General features: G+C 37.1%; 1 protein-coding gene across 2 annotated transcripts in view; it reads right to left on the bottom strand.

Annotated features, from left to right (window-relative positions):
* Positions 1 to 19,096, bottom strand: part of fsd2.S (fibronectin type 3 and SPRY domain containing 2 S homeolog) — a 32,784-nt gene that overhangs the window by 6,011 nt on the left and 7,677 nt on the right. The window contains exons 1-8 of one of the 2 annotated variants that reach the window (XM_018255389.2): positions 15,705 to 15,834; positions 9,571 to 10,161; positions 8,812 to 8,907; positions 7,210 to 7,443; positions 5,326 to 5,348; positions 5,016 to 5,137; positions 1,826 to 1,981; positions 34 to 168 (exon numbers count right to left, since the gene is read on the bottom strand). In XM_018255389.2, coding sequence (XP_018110878.1) covers positions 34 to 168; positions 1,826 to 1,981; positions 5,016 to 5,137; positions 5,326 to 5,348; positions 7,210 to 7,443; positions 8,812 to 8,907; positions 9,571 to 10,131 — 1,327 coding nt within the window. In that variant the 5' untranslated portion in view covers positions 10,132 to 10,161; positions 15,705 to 15,834. Of the gene's footprint in view, positions 1 to 33; positions 169 to 1,825; positions 1,982 to 5,015; positions 5,138 to 5,325; positions 5,349 to 7,209; positions 7,444 to 8,811; positions 8,908 to 9,570; positions 10,162 to 15,704; positions 15,835 to 19,096 lie in introns of those variants that run through there. The other variant, XM_041588278.1, reaches the window with a different exon arrangement.

Genomic DNA, 19,096 nt, shown 5'->3' with positions numbered 1-19,096 from the left:
CTATCTGGCTAATATCATACACAAACTACCCACCTGTCACATACACAGCATTTTCACTCGCTGGACTGGTCCCTGTGACATTTAAAGCAGTGACCCAGAACTCATACTGAGTGTTTGGCATCAGGTTTGTGACCGTGCAGTACGTTTCTTTTGATCTTATCATGAACTCTGTAGAGAAGAAAGAAACAAGTGTAATTTAAAACCACATACGTCAGGTGAACCCAGATCTGAACATTTCTAGAAGGTAAGCAGTTCAGTGATTTCTTATTCCTTCAGCTATTTTCACAGAAGTACTATGTATGCATGATATATTGATTTCCTATTTATACTGTGCTCCCTTTCCATTGTTAGTGCCCTGGGTATTAGTAAAACAGCCCTTACAGGAATTGTACAGTAGATTTGTGAGGTGTATTTGGATATGTATTGCCCATAACCACCTGTGTGACACACAGACCCTGTCTATATAATCTCAGCTACTTGCGTGTGTATATAGTAGGTAGATAATCTTGGATACTACCATGTTATGCTTAGTTTATAGACAGCTACTTTCTGTACTGCAGTTAAATATTTTTTATGTTTTGTTGTTAATAGAACAGAAAGGGTTGAGGTGTTATACTGTATTTACCCAGGGGCACAGCTGTAGGCCAACTGGTCCAAATATAAATGCCTATTTATTTGGTTTTAGAAACCACAATTAAGCTCTACTTTTCTGAAACCACAAATGCCATGAAAGTTATTATAAGATCTGAAAACAAAAGTACATTTGAAAAAATGGTGATGCCCTAAAAAATAAGAAAACCACTAAACATGTTCACTAGTTTTTTTATCGCCATCAGAATCAGACTGCACCTCCCAGCACCTACTAGAGAACCTGACATTCAGGGCCCACTCTAACAAACATAAGCTCCTTTAGGTCCCAGTTGCAGTCACAACCTCTGCAACTAAATCCCTGTATTTCCCCAGAGAGCTGACTTCATTTTACAGAAAATTATTCAGTTAGCATAATGTAGTTAGAGAACAAACAAACACTTGTTTGAGACTGCCACTGTTAAACAGCTTAATTCTTAATGGCTCCTTACATTTAACAGTTCCCTCTATTGTCCAGTGTTTCCTTATGTAGATATAAGATATGAATAGTTCATAGGGACCTAATGTTTCTAAGGGCAGAGACACACTCAGATTCGGGGAGATTTAGGGCAGAGACACATGCTCAGATTCGGGGAGATTTAGCCGCCCGGCAATCGCCTCTTCCGGGCGGCGACTAATCTCCCCAAACTGCCTCCCGACGGCTAGAATCTAAATTGCCGGTAGGATGGCACTCAGAGCGATTCGTTCTCCGAAGTCACCCTAAGTTTCCTGGCGAGGCAACTTCTGGCGAAAACAAAGTGCACCGATTGCCACCCAGCCAGCGATTTACATTCTAGTCGCAGGGCGACTAATCTCCCCGAATCTGAGTGTATGTCTCTGCCCTAGAAGCTCACAGAAAATATCTGTATCTGCACTTCTCCTGTGAATGTGCTGAATTCCTTCAAATCCCTTGAGTGAGGTGCTTCCTTGCATCATATTATTATTATTTTGTAATGTCATTAGGAAATATGCTTCTCTCCAGCACATTATGAGATTTCCTAATGTCCCTTTCAGACACCTCCTTGATTTGAAATATTTTATTTGGTTTTCACAATAAACCATAAAAATCAATATAATAACAAATAGTATGCAGAATAAGAAGATTAATACAATTACATATTATACAGAATGTATAATTTACAATGAAGTAATATGTAAAATAAAATAGAAACTAACAAGAACTAACTATCACACTCACCTTCTTGATCCTCCCCTGGAGCACAATCACAGACTGGCTTATAGTAAAGCTGGAAACTTTCTACTGTGTCATCGGAAAAGAGACTCCAGCACACACGCAGCGATGTGGCTGTGGCAGAGTTTGGTGTTTGTGGGTTGATGACAGGGGCAGATGGAGCTGTAATAGAAAGAATCTGAAGAATTATTACAAAAACATTTTGTACTATAAATGGGGATTTCATGTCATGTTGAATGTTTTTATAAAAAAAAAAGACTGCAAATGAGCAGTAGCTGCCTTGGAAGTTGTCTTTCCAAGGTAGTTGGTAGCTAAAGATGGCCATACATGTTGAGATTTTTAAAAGATCCGATCCTCATCTTGAGACCACGATTATCTCGGTACGATTGTATGAATTTACCATCAACTAAAAAGACCAATTTGCCAGGAAAACAAAGGGGAGCTGCCTGCTTGGCCCTGCAAACATAGATAGATTGCACTGGGACCGACAAAGATTTTTTAACCTGGGCGATCAATTTCCTGACAGATGTCGGACGAAAAATCGTAAGATGTACGATCGTTCGAATCCCACTAACTGCAAGATAATTTCGAAGGATTGGTCGGACTTCGCTAAAATCGGTCGTTCGGCAAGAAGAATCATTGCGTCTATGGGGACCTTTAGGGCACTAGGTGATACTGCTAAAAGTAATTTCAACATTGAGGAGCAGATTTACTAAGGGTCGAATTTCGATGGTTAAAAAACCCTCGAATTCGACCCTCGAAGTAAAATCCTTCAAAATCGAATATCGAATTCAAAGGATTTACCGCAAATACTTCAATCGAACAGTACTTCGACTATCGAATAGTCGAACGATTTTTACTTCGATTCATTTGATTCGATTGAATTTGATCGAATTTGACCCATTCGATGGTCGAAGTACCCAAAAAATACTTCAAAATTCAAATTTTTTTTCATTCGAATCCTTCACTCGAGCATAATAAATCTGCCCCTAAATATACCCAAGAGGATTGTTTTGCCACCAATATGGATGTGTGCAGCTTAGTTAGCAAAAAGTACAATGTTCTGTTTTATTTTTACAGAGAAAAATGAAATAACATTTAAAAATTAGAATTATTCGCATAAAACTGACTCTATGGGAGATGACCTTTTCATAATTCTGAGCTTTCTGTTTAATGGTTTTCCAGATAACAGATTCTACACCTGTACCGTGAAACCTCAACTGTACATCCCCTGATTTTAAGTTTTCACTGATTTTACACCATTTCTTTGTGGCCACACCAATATATAATGCATCATATATTTTCCTGATTTTATATTTTCACCATTTTTTTGGTCCCCTGAAATACATAAAATGGGGGTTCTAAGTATGTAGCACGTCGGAAGGCTGTGGGAATTAAAGCTTTAGTAACCCTTTACTGTACATCCTTCTAGTAGCATTAACATTGTGCTAAAACAATACAGTATGCCCATTAGGATTAAGAAAGATATTGCTACTTGCTAAATATCATCTCCAACTAACTAATCAGCTTCATTTCATTTGCTAGTTTCCATAGCAACCTAGAAAGAAATCATTTTATTTTTTATTGTAGGATATACAGCACCTCATTATGATCTAGATTCGATACCCCCGACACTCTAGTAACATTTTACCCATTTACAGTATTTATGCTAATTAATATGCAGCCATAAAAAAACAGCCTCCCTCTAATTATCTTGAAAATGTCAGTACTGAGGCATATCAAATCAATTAAAAATTCAAATAATTTTAAAATCATTTTTCTTTATTACTCAATCCAAAACTTTTTTTTTTTCAACTGTAAAATCAGATGTGCAGTTTATCTTCCATAAACCCCACAGGAAATCATGCGACTACAGAATTACTTTTTACCAGACCCCATTATTTTTGATACTGCTATTCTGGGAGCGGAGATAGCCCATTCCTGTATTGCATGACAACCATAGGGCTCAATTATGTGCAGTTACAGTCCCTGCAGTCAGTTGTGATTACAACCTCCATATAGTTGTGCTTGGCACCACTCAGACCTCCCTGCCTTACATTCTGAAATGAGTTCTGCTGTGCTTATTGATGCAAGGGAACCCTGGAGCTAATACCAGGTGGTAGTTCAGTGTTCCCTTTGCGCCCTGAGTCAATAGGCACAGCAGATTTGTGCTTAAATTATTAGGCTCAGACATCACTTACATGACGAACACCATGAAATGACACCAGGTAGACTTCGGCACAACTGCATTGCACTGCATTGTAGGGCAGTTGTGCTTGCACTTTACTCACTTTACTGATATCACTAGATTTAGGTACAGGTATATGCAAGATTTTGATACTGAAGATTCAATTCTTTTACCCCCATATGTAATGAAAGGCACAAGGTTTGACCAGGTGCAGTAACCAGTAACATTTGCTTTTAATCAGGTGACCACTAAATGCTATTTGCTTGATTGGTTGCTATAGGTAACGAGACCTCTAGCAAACTATAAAACGTTCAAATGTAGTAAGAGGTCATCCTATAGTAAAATTAGCGAGTTGCTCTCGCACACCCTGGCCTTCAATCAAAGATAATCCCTGGTGCACAGCAATGGCGGAATCGGCGTCCCACCTTGAAATGACGGATCCAAAGAAAATTCACTGGCACACAGGTACCTGTGTGCCAGTGAATTTTCTTTGGATCCGTCATCCTATAGTAAAGCAGTAGCCAAAAATGCTTTTATGAAAGTAAAAAAATCTTTATTAGGACATATGTAAGCCTGACGCGTTTCGTGCCTGAGGTGGGCACTTACACATAGGCTAGTCTGAGCCCTTATTACATTTGAATGTTTTGTATTTTCCCAAAAATTGGCAAACCCTTGGGGGCAAATTTACTAAAGGACGAAGTGACTAACGCTGGTGAAAACTTCGCTAGCGAAGGAGATAGACTCCAGCGGTACTTCGCTCCTCAACGCCTGGCGAATTTGCCATCTGGCAAATGGACGTAACTACGCAAATTCATGAAGATGCGGATTTTACTGAACGTTACCTCTTGTGCCAGACTTGCCTTCACCACCTTGCTAATAAACACAGAAGCAGAAGTGAAGTGAATGTATAAGGTACATATATGTTTAAGCTTTACAACTTTAATCATTTATTCCAGTGCAGCTGTTCAAATCATATTTCTACTTGAATTCATTAACCATAGTCATTACCTGGTACTGTGTGAATGGAGTCCAGAAGGTGCTCCACTTGAGTGAGGTCTATGCACGGGTTTTCATATTCTGCATTAGTAGAAATGCTTAAATTTATATCTGTATTGAAGTAGCCATTCAGTCTGTAAAAACCAAGATGATGAAAAGAGATGTAATTACCTCTCTGCGCCATAAATGAACGCAAAGGCCTCAGTCAGCTTTTGGTTAATGAGGCACACAAACAAAACTTACAGTAATTCCATTAGTGTGACCCACAAACATGCAATTAAGGATCATGCATAGTCATATACATTTAAACACATGCTACTACCTGTTGGTTGTATGTAACGCAGTCTGCAGGTGGGAGAAAGGAACAAAATATGCAATAATTAGTGCTATAAGCTTGGGTTGTGAAATGTTGATATAGTAGGAAGCTTTAACATATTTGTTTTTGAAGACCCTCAAAACCCAAAATTATATAGCATAGTGTATGGTAATTCATATGTCATATGCTAGCACCTTACGTATGTCTGCTATGGTTGCTATGGTTTAAATTTACACAATTGACAAGCTATGCATTGAGCACTTGTTGGTCATGCATCAAACGGATATTTGCAATATAATGTGTAGCAGTTTAACCTTTGATCTGTACATATTAAACTAAATGAGCAGAAAATTTTGGATAATAGACTAATGAGCACAATGCAAGTTATAGGAGGCCACAGAGCATTTTGAGTGACTAAAACCATGTCACATGTGAAGTGTGCATCCATTAATACATAATTGCGATTTTTTTTGTAATAATAAGTGTTTGTTTTGTAGTGGTGTGTAATTATTGCTTTTGGTAAATTTAGATGCACTTATAAATATTTAAATAATTTTTTAAATTTTAATTTTTGGTTCCTCTAAAAACCAAAAACATTACAATTTTAGTGCAATGTTTATAGGGAAGCACCATCTGTAATAGAGGATTGTCCAAGCATTTTTAAAGCTCCCCATAGTCGCGACGATTCTTCTTGCCGAACGACCGATTTTAGGGAAGCCCGACCAATCCTTCGAAATTATCGTGCGGTTAGTGGGATTCGAACAATCGTACATCTTATGATTTTTCGGCCGACACCTGTCAGGCCAGGTCAAAAAATCTTTGTCGGTCCCAGTGCAATCTCTCTATGTTTGCAGGGCCAAGCAGGCAGCTCCCCTTTGTTTTCCTGGCAAATTGGTCTTTTTAGTTGATGGCAAATTCGTACGATCGTTCTGAGAAGATGGTGGTCTCACAATGAGGATCTGATCTTTTAAAAATCTCAACATCTATGGCCAGCTTAAGTGGCGCCTTTGGTTGTAATGATAATACCTTGGCTGCAAATCCACTCCCTTAACCCAGTCTATTGTAACAGAATTATTTAAAGGAGGCATATTGTGTCAATAACAAGAATGTACCAGTGCATTATACTTTTTAAAATATAGAAGTAATGTTAAAAGTCGTGTTTAGGTTGATTTGTGGAAAATCTCTGCAAAAAGCCTACTATTTCTGCCCATCTGTTCCACTGGTGGTGCACAGGAGCTGGCGGCACTCAGCACACTGCACTGTAGGATAGGAACCAATCAGCAACTAGGCTGACCTAAACTGAAGCCTAACTTTGCTTGTGCGACTGCTGTGATTGGCTATTTCCCTCCTACTTTGCTTCTGGCAGGGATTGTTAGGACACATCCACCCCTCATATAAAATAGACAGGGACCATAGCAGATCTATAGGGAGCTCAAATGAAGGGGCCAATTTTAAAGATAGTATTAATTTTTAGCCCTAAGTGAAACCAGCACCATATATTATTCATTATTACTTACAAAATTGGGGTTTTTTATTTTTTCATGCTATATGTCTCATTTAAATGCAAGGCTCTAATCTGTCAGGAGCAATGTGGAAAAAGGTAAGCAGAATATGTGATAGTGAGGCTTGGGAAAGCATTTTAAATTAAACCCTAAAATTACCATCACACAGAAACAAATGAAAAAGAATGCCAAAGTTAGTGCTTCTTATATGCTCGATTTTAAATGTCATCTAAAGGTTGACAAAGTTTGCGCTTGGCACCTAGTACTTGCTGTATCATGATCTAAATAGTGCAGATTTGTTTCTACTAATAACTGTTAAGTTTTGACATTTTGGTAGCTCTTTAGATTGGACATAACAAAAAAGTGTTTAAGCTTTTAAAACTCTTACTTTTACAAAGGCAACTTTGTCTTTTTCTTTAAATAACCCTTGGATTGTCTCCATCAGGTCTTTGGAATTGTCAAGACTCTTTCCACAGTCAATGAGCTGCTCAAACAAGGATTCTAGTTTGAGTTTCTTTTCCTCTCCCAGAACCTGTACCTTTTCTTCATACTTTGTGTTAAGCAAATCCATAACTTCAGTATAGTGCATCTCAGCATTCTGCCCTTGTCTTGCAAAATTTTCCTGCAAGATCAGATACAAGCACGATACAGTTATTTGATAGAATATCGTTTAAAGGAACAGTAACATCACAAAAATGAAAGTGTTTCAAAGTAATAAAAATATAATGCAGTGTTGCTCTGCACTGGTAAAACTGCTGTGTTTGCGTCAGAAACACTACTATTGTTTATATAAATAAGCTGCTTTGTAGCAATGGGAAAAAGGCTCAGGTTATACAGCAAATAGTAGATAAGCTCTGTAGATACATAATAGTTTATCTGCTATCCACTATTTAACCTGTGCCATATAGCCCTTTTTCAATTTCCACCATTACTACAGAGCAGCTTGTTTATATGAACTATAATAGTGTTTCTAAAGCAAACACATCCGTTTTACCAGTGCAGCGCAACAGTCTTACTTCTTGAAGTAACCAATTAATTTGATCAAAAACAGGCTTTTACAATCTTTGTTGTTGTTGCTTTCATAGAACTAAATATTATATGGTATTATATATATATATATATATATATATATATATATATATATATATATATATATATATATATATATATATATATATATATATATATATATATATAAATATATAATACCAGGCTTTTACAATCTTTGTTGTTGTTGCTTTCATAGAACTAAATATTTTATGGTATTATATATATATATATATATATATATATATATATATATATATATATATATATATATATATATATATAAATATATAATACCATAAAATATTTAGTTCTATGAAATTTGTTTTTTTCAGATAGACTTTTCATATTCCTTACCTCCAATGGTTCCTCTAATTCTTTCTTGGCTATGGGCAGAAATAAATTATTTTGTGCTTTTGTGTGCGCATTTCTAAAACACTGTGCTCAGGTCAGGTCAAAACACAATTTGTTGTGTGCACTGGCCTCAAAACTTGTGCACCCCACAGGGGTCCCTGACCTTTCAGATGTCAAAAGATTTGGGGAACAACACAAGCAAGAAAAAACATTTCTGGTTAGTGCATAATATAGCAAGTGCTGTGATTGGACATTCTGTAGCCCCTATGCTTGATAAAGAGTGGCGTGCCACTCGAAACGTTGCACAATGTTACTGTACTGCCATACAAACATTTGCAAATATTAAAGGCGATTTTATTGAAAACTTTGAGTGCTGTTAATGGATATATGCCCCTATGTGGACTGGCAGCTGACAGGAGGCTCTGTTTGGCAGTACCTGTTTTTCATGCAACCATGTCTCCAATCCAGCAATTCAAAAATAAGTACCTTCCTTGAGGCCAATGGGAGCAACATCCAAGGGGGTGGAGAGCAACATGTTTCTCGTGAGCTGCTGGTTGGGGAACACTGCCTTAGAGGGAACAGTGCTTACCTCTACTGTAATATATATCTCCTCTAGGTGATTTGCAAAGTTCTCCATCTGCACAACCTGCTCCTCCAGTTTGCTCATGTTTTTACGCATTTCTTCCTAAAATTAAATAATTCAAGGAAAAAGGGTAATATAGAAGTTTATCATTCCTTATTAACGTGCATACCTTTAAATATTTTTCTAGAGCTGCATTGAATATAATGAATTCCTACCTACAACCTATATCTAGTATGGGTAAATCTAAAACAATTGGACTTGCTGAGTAATCATTGAAGACGTTTCACTACTCATCCGAGCAGCTTCTTCAGTTCAACTGACTGTTTGCTCGGATAAGTAGTGAAACGTCTCAGCAAGTCCAGTTGTTTTTGATTTACCTATGCTAGATATACCATGACCTGAATGTATGAAAATCTTCATAGTCATACCTACAACCTATTTTTGCATGCTTTATTGTACTTTTTAAAACATCTCTTTATGGCAGTATACCATATTTATTCCTCGTTATCTACCATGTATTTCATAATAAACCAAAAGCCACAGTCTGCAATTGAATTTTACTGCAATATCACAAAGATCTAATTTCAAAAACAGTTCACTGTGCTGACCTTATGCCTTGTTCCCCTTCTTATACTGTATAAGGTTATAATGTGTAACTTGCAACATGTTTTTTTACTTTTCGTATTGTTGAATCTGTTCTACTCTTATAAAAGAGAAATGCAGAATATGTAATGATAATGGCTAAACCCTTTTATTTATTCTTACTTTCTTTTGTTCAACAGCAGCACTTATGCCCATGACTGCATGATCCTTGTGTGCACCAAACAGCTTGTCAAAAGCTCTAACTGGGGTTTTACATGAGATACAGTAAATGTCAGGGATATCATTTTCTTCAGAACCTATGTGTCTTCCATCTTTTTCTGATTCTTTAGCTTGTTGAAGTCCAAGCTGTCCACTTTCTTTGGGAAGCTGGCTGCCGTTCTCTCCCAGCACACTGCTTTCTATCTTTATACTTGTTTCTGTATTTTGGTTTTTGCCTATTTTATTAGAGGCTTCAATACTTTTATTTCGTCTAAGCAATTTTTTTTCTCTTTTGGGAGCAATTGGCTTATGGCTAGTTGTTTCTGGGTTTTTGGAAGGCCCGCTTGTTAGAGGCGCTTGTTCAACTTTTTCTTTATCCTCAGAAATGCCATACTGTTTGGCCAGTTCGTCCACTTCCTTTTGCAGATTTGAATGGATCTGTTCAGCAGTAGGAGCCAAATTTTGCTGTGTGGTGTTTGCCTCCAATTCCTCTGGGCTATGTTCCTCCAGTTTATTGGTATCCATTTGTCACAAAAAGGTCTACTTTAGCAATGCCTGTTAGGTAAAACAACAACAAAGGTTAATATTATATGCAAAGTATAAATTATATTCTTAATGCTAATAAAAAAGCCATAAACGATTAGATATTATGTTTATGATGTCTTGTTAAGTTCATTGGAGAAATCAAATAAAGGTATTAATAATATCAAGATATTCAGATTATTTTTGAAGTAATTATTTATGATAACACAATTAGTTATTAATGACAAAACAGCTTAATTATATGAGTGATGTCTTGTAAGGCAATCAAGTATGGCAGTTTGCGCATCTATTCTTACTCTTACAAGCATTATACTGGTTGAATACATTTTTGATATGCTGATATGCTGATATGAGATTCTTTGTCCTTCCCTTTAATTTCTATAAAAATGCTCAAATGTCACAGTTGGTCCTATAGAGTTTGTAGCAATGTTGCCTAATCAGAACAATAATGGCTGCTTCCATCCATATAAGAAGCATGTTATTTCTATTGGCATGTAAAGGGGACACTAAGGGGCAGATTTACTAAGCTCGAGTGAAGGATTCGAATATTTTTTGGGTACTTCGACCCTCAATTGGATCAAATGCGATCATACCGAATGATTCGAAGTAAAAATCGTTCGACTATTCGACCATTCAATAGTCGAAGTACTGTCTCTTTAAAAAATACATAACTACATACTTTGCCAGTTTAAACCTACCGAGGTTCAATATTAGCCTATAGGGACCTTCCCCCGCATTTTTTTTTTGTGCAAGTTATTTGTGGTCGAATATAGATCGTTCGATCGAAGTATTTACGGTAAATCATCGAATTTGAAAGATTTTACTTCAAGGGTCGAATTTGAGGGTTTTTTAACCCTCGAAATTCGACCCTTAGTAAATCTGCCCCTATACTGACCATCATCATTCACTATAAAGCTGAAATGGACTGGGAGGAGAGGGAGCCAGTAGTTGAGGCCGATCAACTGATACTCTAACACCACTGTCCAGAAAGGAGAACTTCACTGTCACAGACACAGTACAAATGGATATAACCAAAACATGAAAACCAGGAAATGGTTAGGACAGACAGTCTATAAATAGAAAAAAAAGTCATTGGCAAAAATTATAATCTAGAAGCAAGTAGATCACAGAAAAGTTTCTGCAGACACCTTGGACATGAAAGGATATCCAAGGGAGGGTAAAAATAAGCATTTTAGAGGAAAAATTTGAGTAAATGCAGAACTTGAAACTGGAAGTAAATGCAAGCACACTGCTGTTATAAAAACATGTCAACATTTATAAAACGATGCCTGCAAGGTTGATACTGCAATAATGTGATGGCACAGACAAAAATGAAGCCCATGTGGGTGCTCACTTTAACCCATTCCCCTATAGAAGTGCCCACCAAGGGTGTGATAGGTAACAATGTTTGTCCACAGCTTAAATCAGCTTAGAAACAGACTTGGACATAGCCTGATGTTACTGAAATGTCAAACCAGTTATTCAGTAGCAGGAACATATACTTGGAGGAAGGACAGAAATATGTAGGCTAGGGACAGAGAGGAAATACAGTAGGTAGAATCCATACATTCATCATGTATGGATTCATCTTGAGTCTTGGAAATAAATCAACAAATAAATTGTTCCACGGTCTGGAAGGCTGGTTGTTTCAGGAAGCTTGATACTTGAGGAAAATAGTCAGATAATTGCATATTGATTCTTATAAGTTAAGAAAAAGCTCTTCAAAACTTGGAGATACATTTTTACATTGAAGGTTCATTATTGTACCTTTCCCTGTGTATTCCATTTGTGTATTGTGTTTCGATGTACAAAGCTATAAGTTGGAAAAAAATAAGAAGGAAAAAGCAGATATAACAAGTGCAATTGTAACACACAACACTTTACTGGAATTTTCAGGATACACTAACAAAAGATCAAGCAATTAAAGAACTTAAACCTTCAGCCTCAACATGTTTCGTGCTCGACAGCACTTCCTCAGGAATCAAGGGGCACGACTAATGACCTGTATTGGTACACACAACTATTAACCATCTAACTTGTGAATGTAAACGTGAGTCACATTCAAATGTTAAATGAATTGGAGAGCAATTTGGTAGGTCGTAGGTGGACTGGCAGCCTACAGAAGGATCTATTTGGCAGTACACCAGTTTTTATTGAACCAAAATTTGCCTTCAAGCCAGGAATTCAATAATAAGCACCTGCTGTGAGGCCATTGAAGCAACACCCCAAGGGCTTAGTTAGCAACATGTCAACAAGCCACTGGTTGGGGATCATTGCTAAAGCATTGCTAAATTAACCCTTTCCAAAAACACCAACTTAATTTTTCTCCCTCTAGTTATATTTGGTCTTGGGGCTGAAATATTATATTATAATACAGGATCGGCTGTCAAGACTCACCAATGCTGAATTCCCATGACCAAAGGAGCTGCAGACGAGCAACAAGTAATTTTTTCTTTTCAATTTTGTTTTTGGACTTTATATATTCCTGGCCTTAGCACTAGCTGATTCAGTAATCTTTGTCTCATAACCCTTATCTTTAAACTTCACAGGAAGGTCTCCAGCCTGTTTATCAAAATCAGTAATTGGCCAAATAGGATATTATTGATACAATGCAGAGGATACATACTTTTGGTATGCAGGTAAAAATTAGAACTAATTGATTTAAAATGTGTCAATGTATTGTATCAAAATATAGATCCAAATCTAGAAACACCAACACCAACCGACAAGAACCGAATACAAAATTGGTACAGAAAACCTTGAGCTTAAGAATCTTTGCTTCTTTGCCATAATAAGGAAAAGCATGAATGAGAGGGTCAGTATCAGAAACCCAATCCCAAAACATGTACTCAAGCTGATACACAGGTCAGAGCACTAGAATCATAATGCACATGGAGCAGTGTCGGACTGGCCAGGCAGGATACCAGGAAAAAACCCGTTGGTTCCCAACCCTTAATGGGCCCCGCCAGGCCAGTCCTCTCTCCCGACGCCAGTCCCTTCTAACAATTGGCAAAAAAAAACCTATTCATTCAGGAGCGCTGAGCGGTGCTTTCACACACGCCTTCATGCATGCGTGCTCGGAACATCATAGTAGGAGGCAGGGGGGGATGGAGGGGGCCCTGGACATTAGTCCCGGTGGGCCCCCGGGCCCCCCAGTCCGACTCTGATATGAAGGAGTGAAAAATTAGGCAGATCAGAAAATGTTGAGTAGCAGGAAAGGTTTTATTAGGCCCATGTAAAGGTGGCCAGATTAAAGTTACCGATATCTGCCCGTGTGTGGGGCTCTCGACAGGTCCTCCCGATCGATATCAGGCCAAAAATCGTCCAGATATCGATAGGTCAAGTTCGATTTTTTCTGTGATCCAGGACCGCATCGGCTAGTTGATGCAGTCCTGCGAACCGTTGGCGCCCATTCGCAGCATTGTAATCCGATTGTTCGGCCCCAGGGCAAATGTTCGGATTCACTCGATATCGCCCAGCCTTAGTGGTTATATCGGGTTAAGATCCGCTCGTTTGGCGACCTTGCGACCCCGCCAAATGAGCGGATCCAATAATGTATGGCCACCTTAGGTCTGTTTGAGCAAGAAAGGACACCCAAGTAAGGGTTTATATAGAGATTTTAGGAGGCAAAACATTAGGAAAGAGAGAATTGGAAATTTCAAGGGGTCACAATGCAGATTAATATCAAAATGTTCCAGTATTGACACATCAGCGAATTGAAGGAACCCCAGCACAATTAGGCCATCACAAGTAGGATTTCAAAATACCCTTATATTATAGTAAACGCAAAATAATGATCTGATCTTTAATCACTGAGGGACACTGTTTAGGTTTGTATAAAAACACAGATCTTAAACCATCATTAAAATGCCAACACAGAAAAGTTGTATATGAACTGCTCTTTTGCTTTAGCATTCAGCCACCATTGCGTAGGGGCACATTTACTAAGCTCAAGTGAAGGATTCGAATATTTTTTTGGGTACTTCGACCATGGAATAGGCTACTACGACCTTCGACTTCGATTCGAACGATTCGAACTAAAAATCGTTCGATTATTCGACCATTCGATAGTCGAAGTACTGTCTCTTTAAAAAAAACTTTGACTACATACTTCGGTAGTTTAAACCTACAGAGGTACAATGTTAGCCTATGGGGATCTTCCCCATCACTTTGCTAAGCTTTTTTTGATTGAAGAAAAATCGTTTGATCGATCGATTAAAATCCTTCGAATCGTTCGATTTGAATGATTTTATCGTTCGGTCAAACAACTTTTACTTTGATCGATCGATTGAAGGATTTGCGCTAAATCCTTCAAATTCGATATTCGAATTAGAAGGATTTAACTTCGAGGGTCGAGTTTGAGGGTTAATTAACCCTCGATATTCGACCCTTGATAAATGTGCCCCCTAGTGTTCCTACTGTGTATGCCCACACAAAGCAATAACTAGATTCTTTATCAAATTTGGGAAATGTAATGGCTAAAAAGATTAAGATTTGTTGTAGGTTGCTTTCCATTGACTACAAGGGGGGAAGGAAACATTTTTGGGGTTATTTACTAAAACTTGACTTTTTCTCGCTATATAAAAAAAATTATACCAAACTCCCTCACTTTAATTTACCAATAAATCAGAACAAAAAAAGCATGTGCTGGAAAAAAGTTGCGACAAAATTGTGCATAAAAAAAAATGTTTTCAAAAACACGACTTTTCCAGATTATCAAATGAAAACCAGCAGAAAACCCTCTAAGATCATGAAGGCAAGAAACATTTCCAAATTGTTGAAGGGACCATATGCCTTTGACTTTTACATGATTTTGACAGGTTTTAGCTGAAGTATTTTTGGTTTTCGAATTTTTAGCTGCTATGGAGCATAATAAATATCGTGAAAATAATTTCCTCTAAAAATTTAGAATTTCCCCCTAAAAACCACCAAAAAATTGAAGCTTCATAAACAGGACCCTTAAAGGCATCCCTTAAAGTTTTGGATCCATCTCTAAAATCTATGTTTTTTGCACAAAATTCTGCATTTCCCCCCATGATTCCTGCATAACTGTGGGCACTAGAGGGAGATGCATCTGAAGCACCACCTGGTTTGGAGGTGGTGGTTGCTCCCAGGATCCCACAATGTCCTGTGTCAATAGGTGCAGCCGCAGTGCAAGAAGCAGGAGGCAGGCAGTAATGGCGAGCATAACTATGTAGAAGTACAAGGAGCCCATGTTGTTGACACAAGTACTTTTAATGAAATAGGATTTCTTATACAACATACTGCAGGTACATTTCTGTTGGCTAGGTGGAACAAGAGCAGTCCCCACACTTACATAATGATATAACAGGAAAACATTACATAGCACAAATCAATAACAGATTGTAAAATTATGAGCTAAAATGACACCTCTTTCCGAATCACTGGATTCGGAAATATTTTTTGCACAGGCCTGGGAATAATAATTACTGGATTTTACTAGACTTGCCAAACTTCATGATACAGTAAATTACACACACAGGCTGAAATAGCCAAAGGACACACAAACACACATGGTACTTGTGAAAATGTACCTGCTGATCCAGATTCTAAGTTGGCGATAAAATATATAATCACATAAAGTAGATTCGGTGCTGTGTCCCTGGGACTGAGGCTTGAAAAGACCAGCAGTACTGTTACACAAAGTGCCCTGAAATACTAATGTCCATGCGCTGAGAGAGACTGACAAATATAGAATCTCCCCCAGCTGTCCTTCCCCTGCTAACCCAGCTCATGTATCAGGGGGAAAAGCAAAGTTGTGGGCATGGGAATGTCTGAAGAGTACGACAAAATACAGAATATTAAACATATTTAAAACAGATTATATGTCTATTAATATATATTTAAATACTTGCACACACACTTAGAGGCCCATTTATCAAAGGTCGAATTTTATTGGTTAAACTCTATTTCTCTAGAATCACGAATGCCTTGCAAGTTATGAAAAGATCCGTTTATAAAAAAAGTGTGAATGACAAAGACGCTGGACAATTACTAGCAACAACAAAAAATCAGAAAACATGGAATTGATTAAAAGTGGTACAATAGGATCAGTACAGCTCCCAATGACTTCTATGGGACCTTGACAGCTTTTATCTGACAAAATTTTGTATTAGAGTTTTTTATGGTTTTTACAATAATAAATCTTAATTTTTTGTGTGTTTTAGAAATACAGAAAAAACATGAATTTCTGAGACTTGTGGGAAAAAAAGAGAAATGTAAATGTTAGTGGATAGACCCCATATGCATCTTACCTCTTCTTCTTTTAGGACTGTATATGATGAAAGTAAATCAAAGTAATTAAAATATAATGTACTGTTGCTCTGCAGTGGTAAATCTGGAGTGTTTGCTTTGTAAAGATTACTATAGTTTATATAAATAAGCTGCTGTGTAGCCATGAGGCAGCCATTCATGCACAGGTTACATAGAAGATAACAGATAAAACACCATTGTATTGGACTGGGCTTATATGTTATCTGCTATGTAACCTGTGCCTTTTCTCCTTTTTTACAGCTTGAATGGCTGCCCCAATGGCTACACAGCAGCTTGTTTCTATTAACTATTGCAGAGTTTTGAAAGTGCAGCATAAAAGTACATTTAGTGCAGCATAAAAATACATTATATTATCATTACTTTAAAACAATTCAATTTGTCGGTGTTACTGTTAATATATAGCGATGGGCGATTAAATTCACCTGGCACAAAATTGAGGCAAACTTGCGCATTTCGCCAACCGGCGAATAAATTTGCGAATCTCCCGCGAAAATTCGCTTGTGAAAATTTGTGCGTCAATTTCCGATTTTTTTGTGAAAATGTTCGAATTGCTCGATTTTTCCGTGAAAACGTTTGAGTTGCTCGCTTTTTAGGGAAAACGTTCGAATTGCTAAATTTTTTTGTGAAAACGTTCGAATTGTTCAGTTTTAAGGAAAACTGCTAGATTTTTCCATGAAACCATTCGAAGGAAAACTGCTAGATTTTTCCATGAAACCATTCGAAGTGCTCGATTTTTTTGTGAAAACATTTGAATATAATGTTTTTTTGTGAACTGATTTCACCATTTTTTTCACAAATTTGTTGCCATTTCGCGAATTTTGTGGGAAATTCGCAAATCTTTCAGCGAAGCGTAACGGGAGAAATTCGCCCATCACTATTAATATACTTAAGTATTTTCCATATTGATTGAAAGAAGTTAAGTACACAACATAAGAGGCATTTTATCACTGCTAAAGCGCAAAAATATAAACCACATCCTTTGGTAATTCTAAACCAAAATCAAAGTTAAACTACATACCGTAAACCAAAAACAACTGGAAAACTTAAAGCAATTTCTATATTAACTGAACCTGGCATGTAGCTATAGAATAGCTGTAAAATACAATCCAAAATTAGCTGAAGTATTGTTCTTAGGGCTGGGGGCCCTTAGATTGTCAGTACTTCACTTTTATTTATTTTTTTGGCAGTACCAAAGTTGAATGCATTGACACAAACTGACACTGATAAATATGTTAATTCATTAACACTTTCCTAACAAAATGTCCCAAGGACAAAGATTTATCTGCTATGAATCATACTGGAGTACTCATGTTCAGTCTGCAATATATCTACCCCTCAGTGTGGACGTGATCCATAAAGTACCAACAAGCTTCCTAAGTAGACTGTCTATATTACAAAAAATAAAGCAACAGCATATGATCTGTAAACAAGCTGTTATGATTCTTTGACGCATGTTCTTTTTGCCACCTGTTAAAGAAGAAAAAAAATGTTCTAATTTTCGTATTTGCCGGTTTAGTCTGATAGTCTCAACTATGCTATGTCATTGGCAAAGGACAGTAATGAGTATACTGAAAATATTTACCCAGCTTTCTCTTATAGTCCACTAGTTTAACCAAAGTACAGACATCAGGGAGCTGTGTAGAATGTCATTAAAAAGGCTGTTTATTGTTTTTTTTTTTTTTTAACTTCAAACTCTTTTTATTTCCATAAGGGATATTATTTATTATTATGCTGTATCAGCACAGCAAGTGAGATGATTAATACTGAGGACACAGAAGTAGAAGAAGTAGAAGGTTCACAGAATATTTTACATGTGGTATAGATTATATAAAACTCTATAGTATTTTAAGTTGAATGTACCTTTCATGGATAATATTGTGGGTACAAGATTACAGTCTGGATTTGCCAAATCATGTCTGCAAGCTGTCTATTTCATGATCAATGACAAATACAAGAGAAGGAGGCAGATGTGGGTATATTCAGTAGAAATCACTGATTCATTAATATTTGCAGGTTTAATAGAGCTCATAGTAGTGTCTGGTCCAGAGGTATAGGACCTGCTCCCACCTTTGTTGTTCTTATTGGCACTCAAGTATCCCCAATCCACCATTTATACTTATATAAAAAATGTATTTAATCGTCATGTCTATGAATCGTCAGAGGGAGATATATATAATATTTGGTAGTCTGTGAAGTGTTGCTTGTCTCTTAAATAATTTCAGTTCAAATGATGACATAGAAAAGCTAAATGTTTCATTTATAAACTGCAGACCTAATAGAAAAACAATATCCTACACTCAAAAAGACCAACCAATAGGAAGTCAAAGTTTTTTTGGCCGAATAGGTCCGTTTTCGATCAAATTGGTCCATATTCGGCTGAAATCGAATGGTACGATTCATACTTATAGCGCATTCGATCGAATTCGATTCAAAGTTTTTCCCAAAAAATTTTTTTCAAAGTCTACCAATGTACTCCAAATAGGTTCTAGGAAGTCCCCCAATAGGCTAACTGCAATTCGGCAGGTTTAAGATGGCGAATGGTCGAAGTCAAATTTTTAAAGAGACAGTACATGATCAATTTTAATATTACAATTTTCGACTATTCCCTAGTCGAAGTACACAAAAAAGATTTTTTTTTTTCAATCGAAAATTC

The sequence above is a fragment of the Xenopus laevis genome, chromosome 3S (assembly GCF_017654675.1).
Source record: "Xenopus laevis strain J_2021 chromosome 3S, Xenopus_laevis_v10.1, whole genome shotgun sequence".
In the NCBI taxonomy this organism is placed as follows: domain Eukaryota; kingdom Metazoa; phylum Chordata; class Amphibia; order Anura; family Pipidae; genus Xenopus; species Xenopus laevis.
The sequence above is the reverse complement of the archived record's forward strand: the minus strand, read 5'-3'. Positions and strand labels throughout refer to the sequence as shown.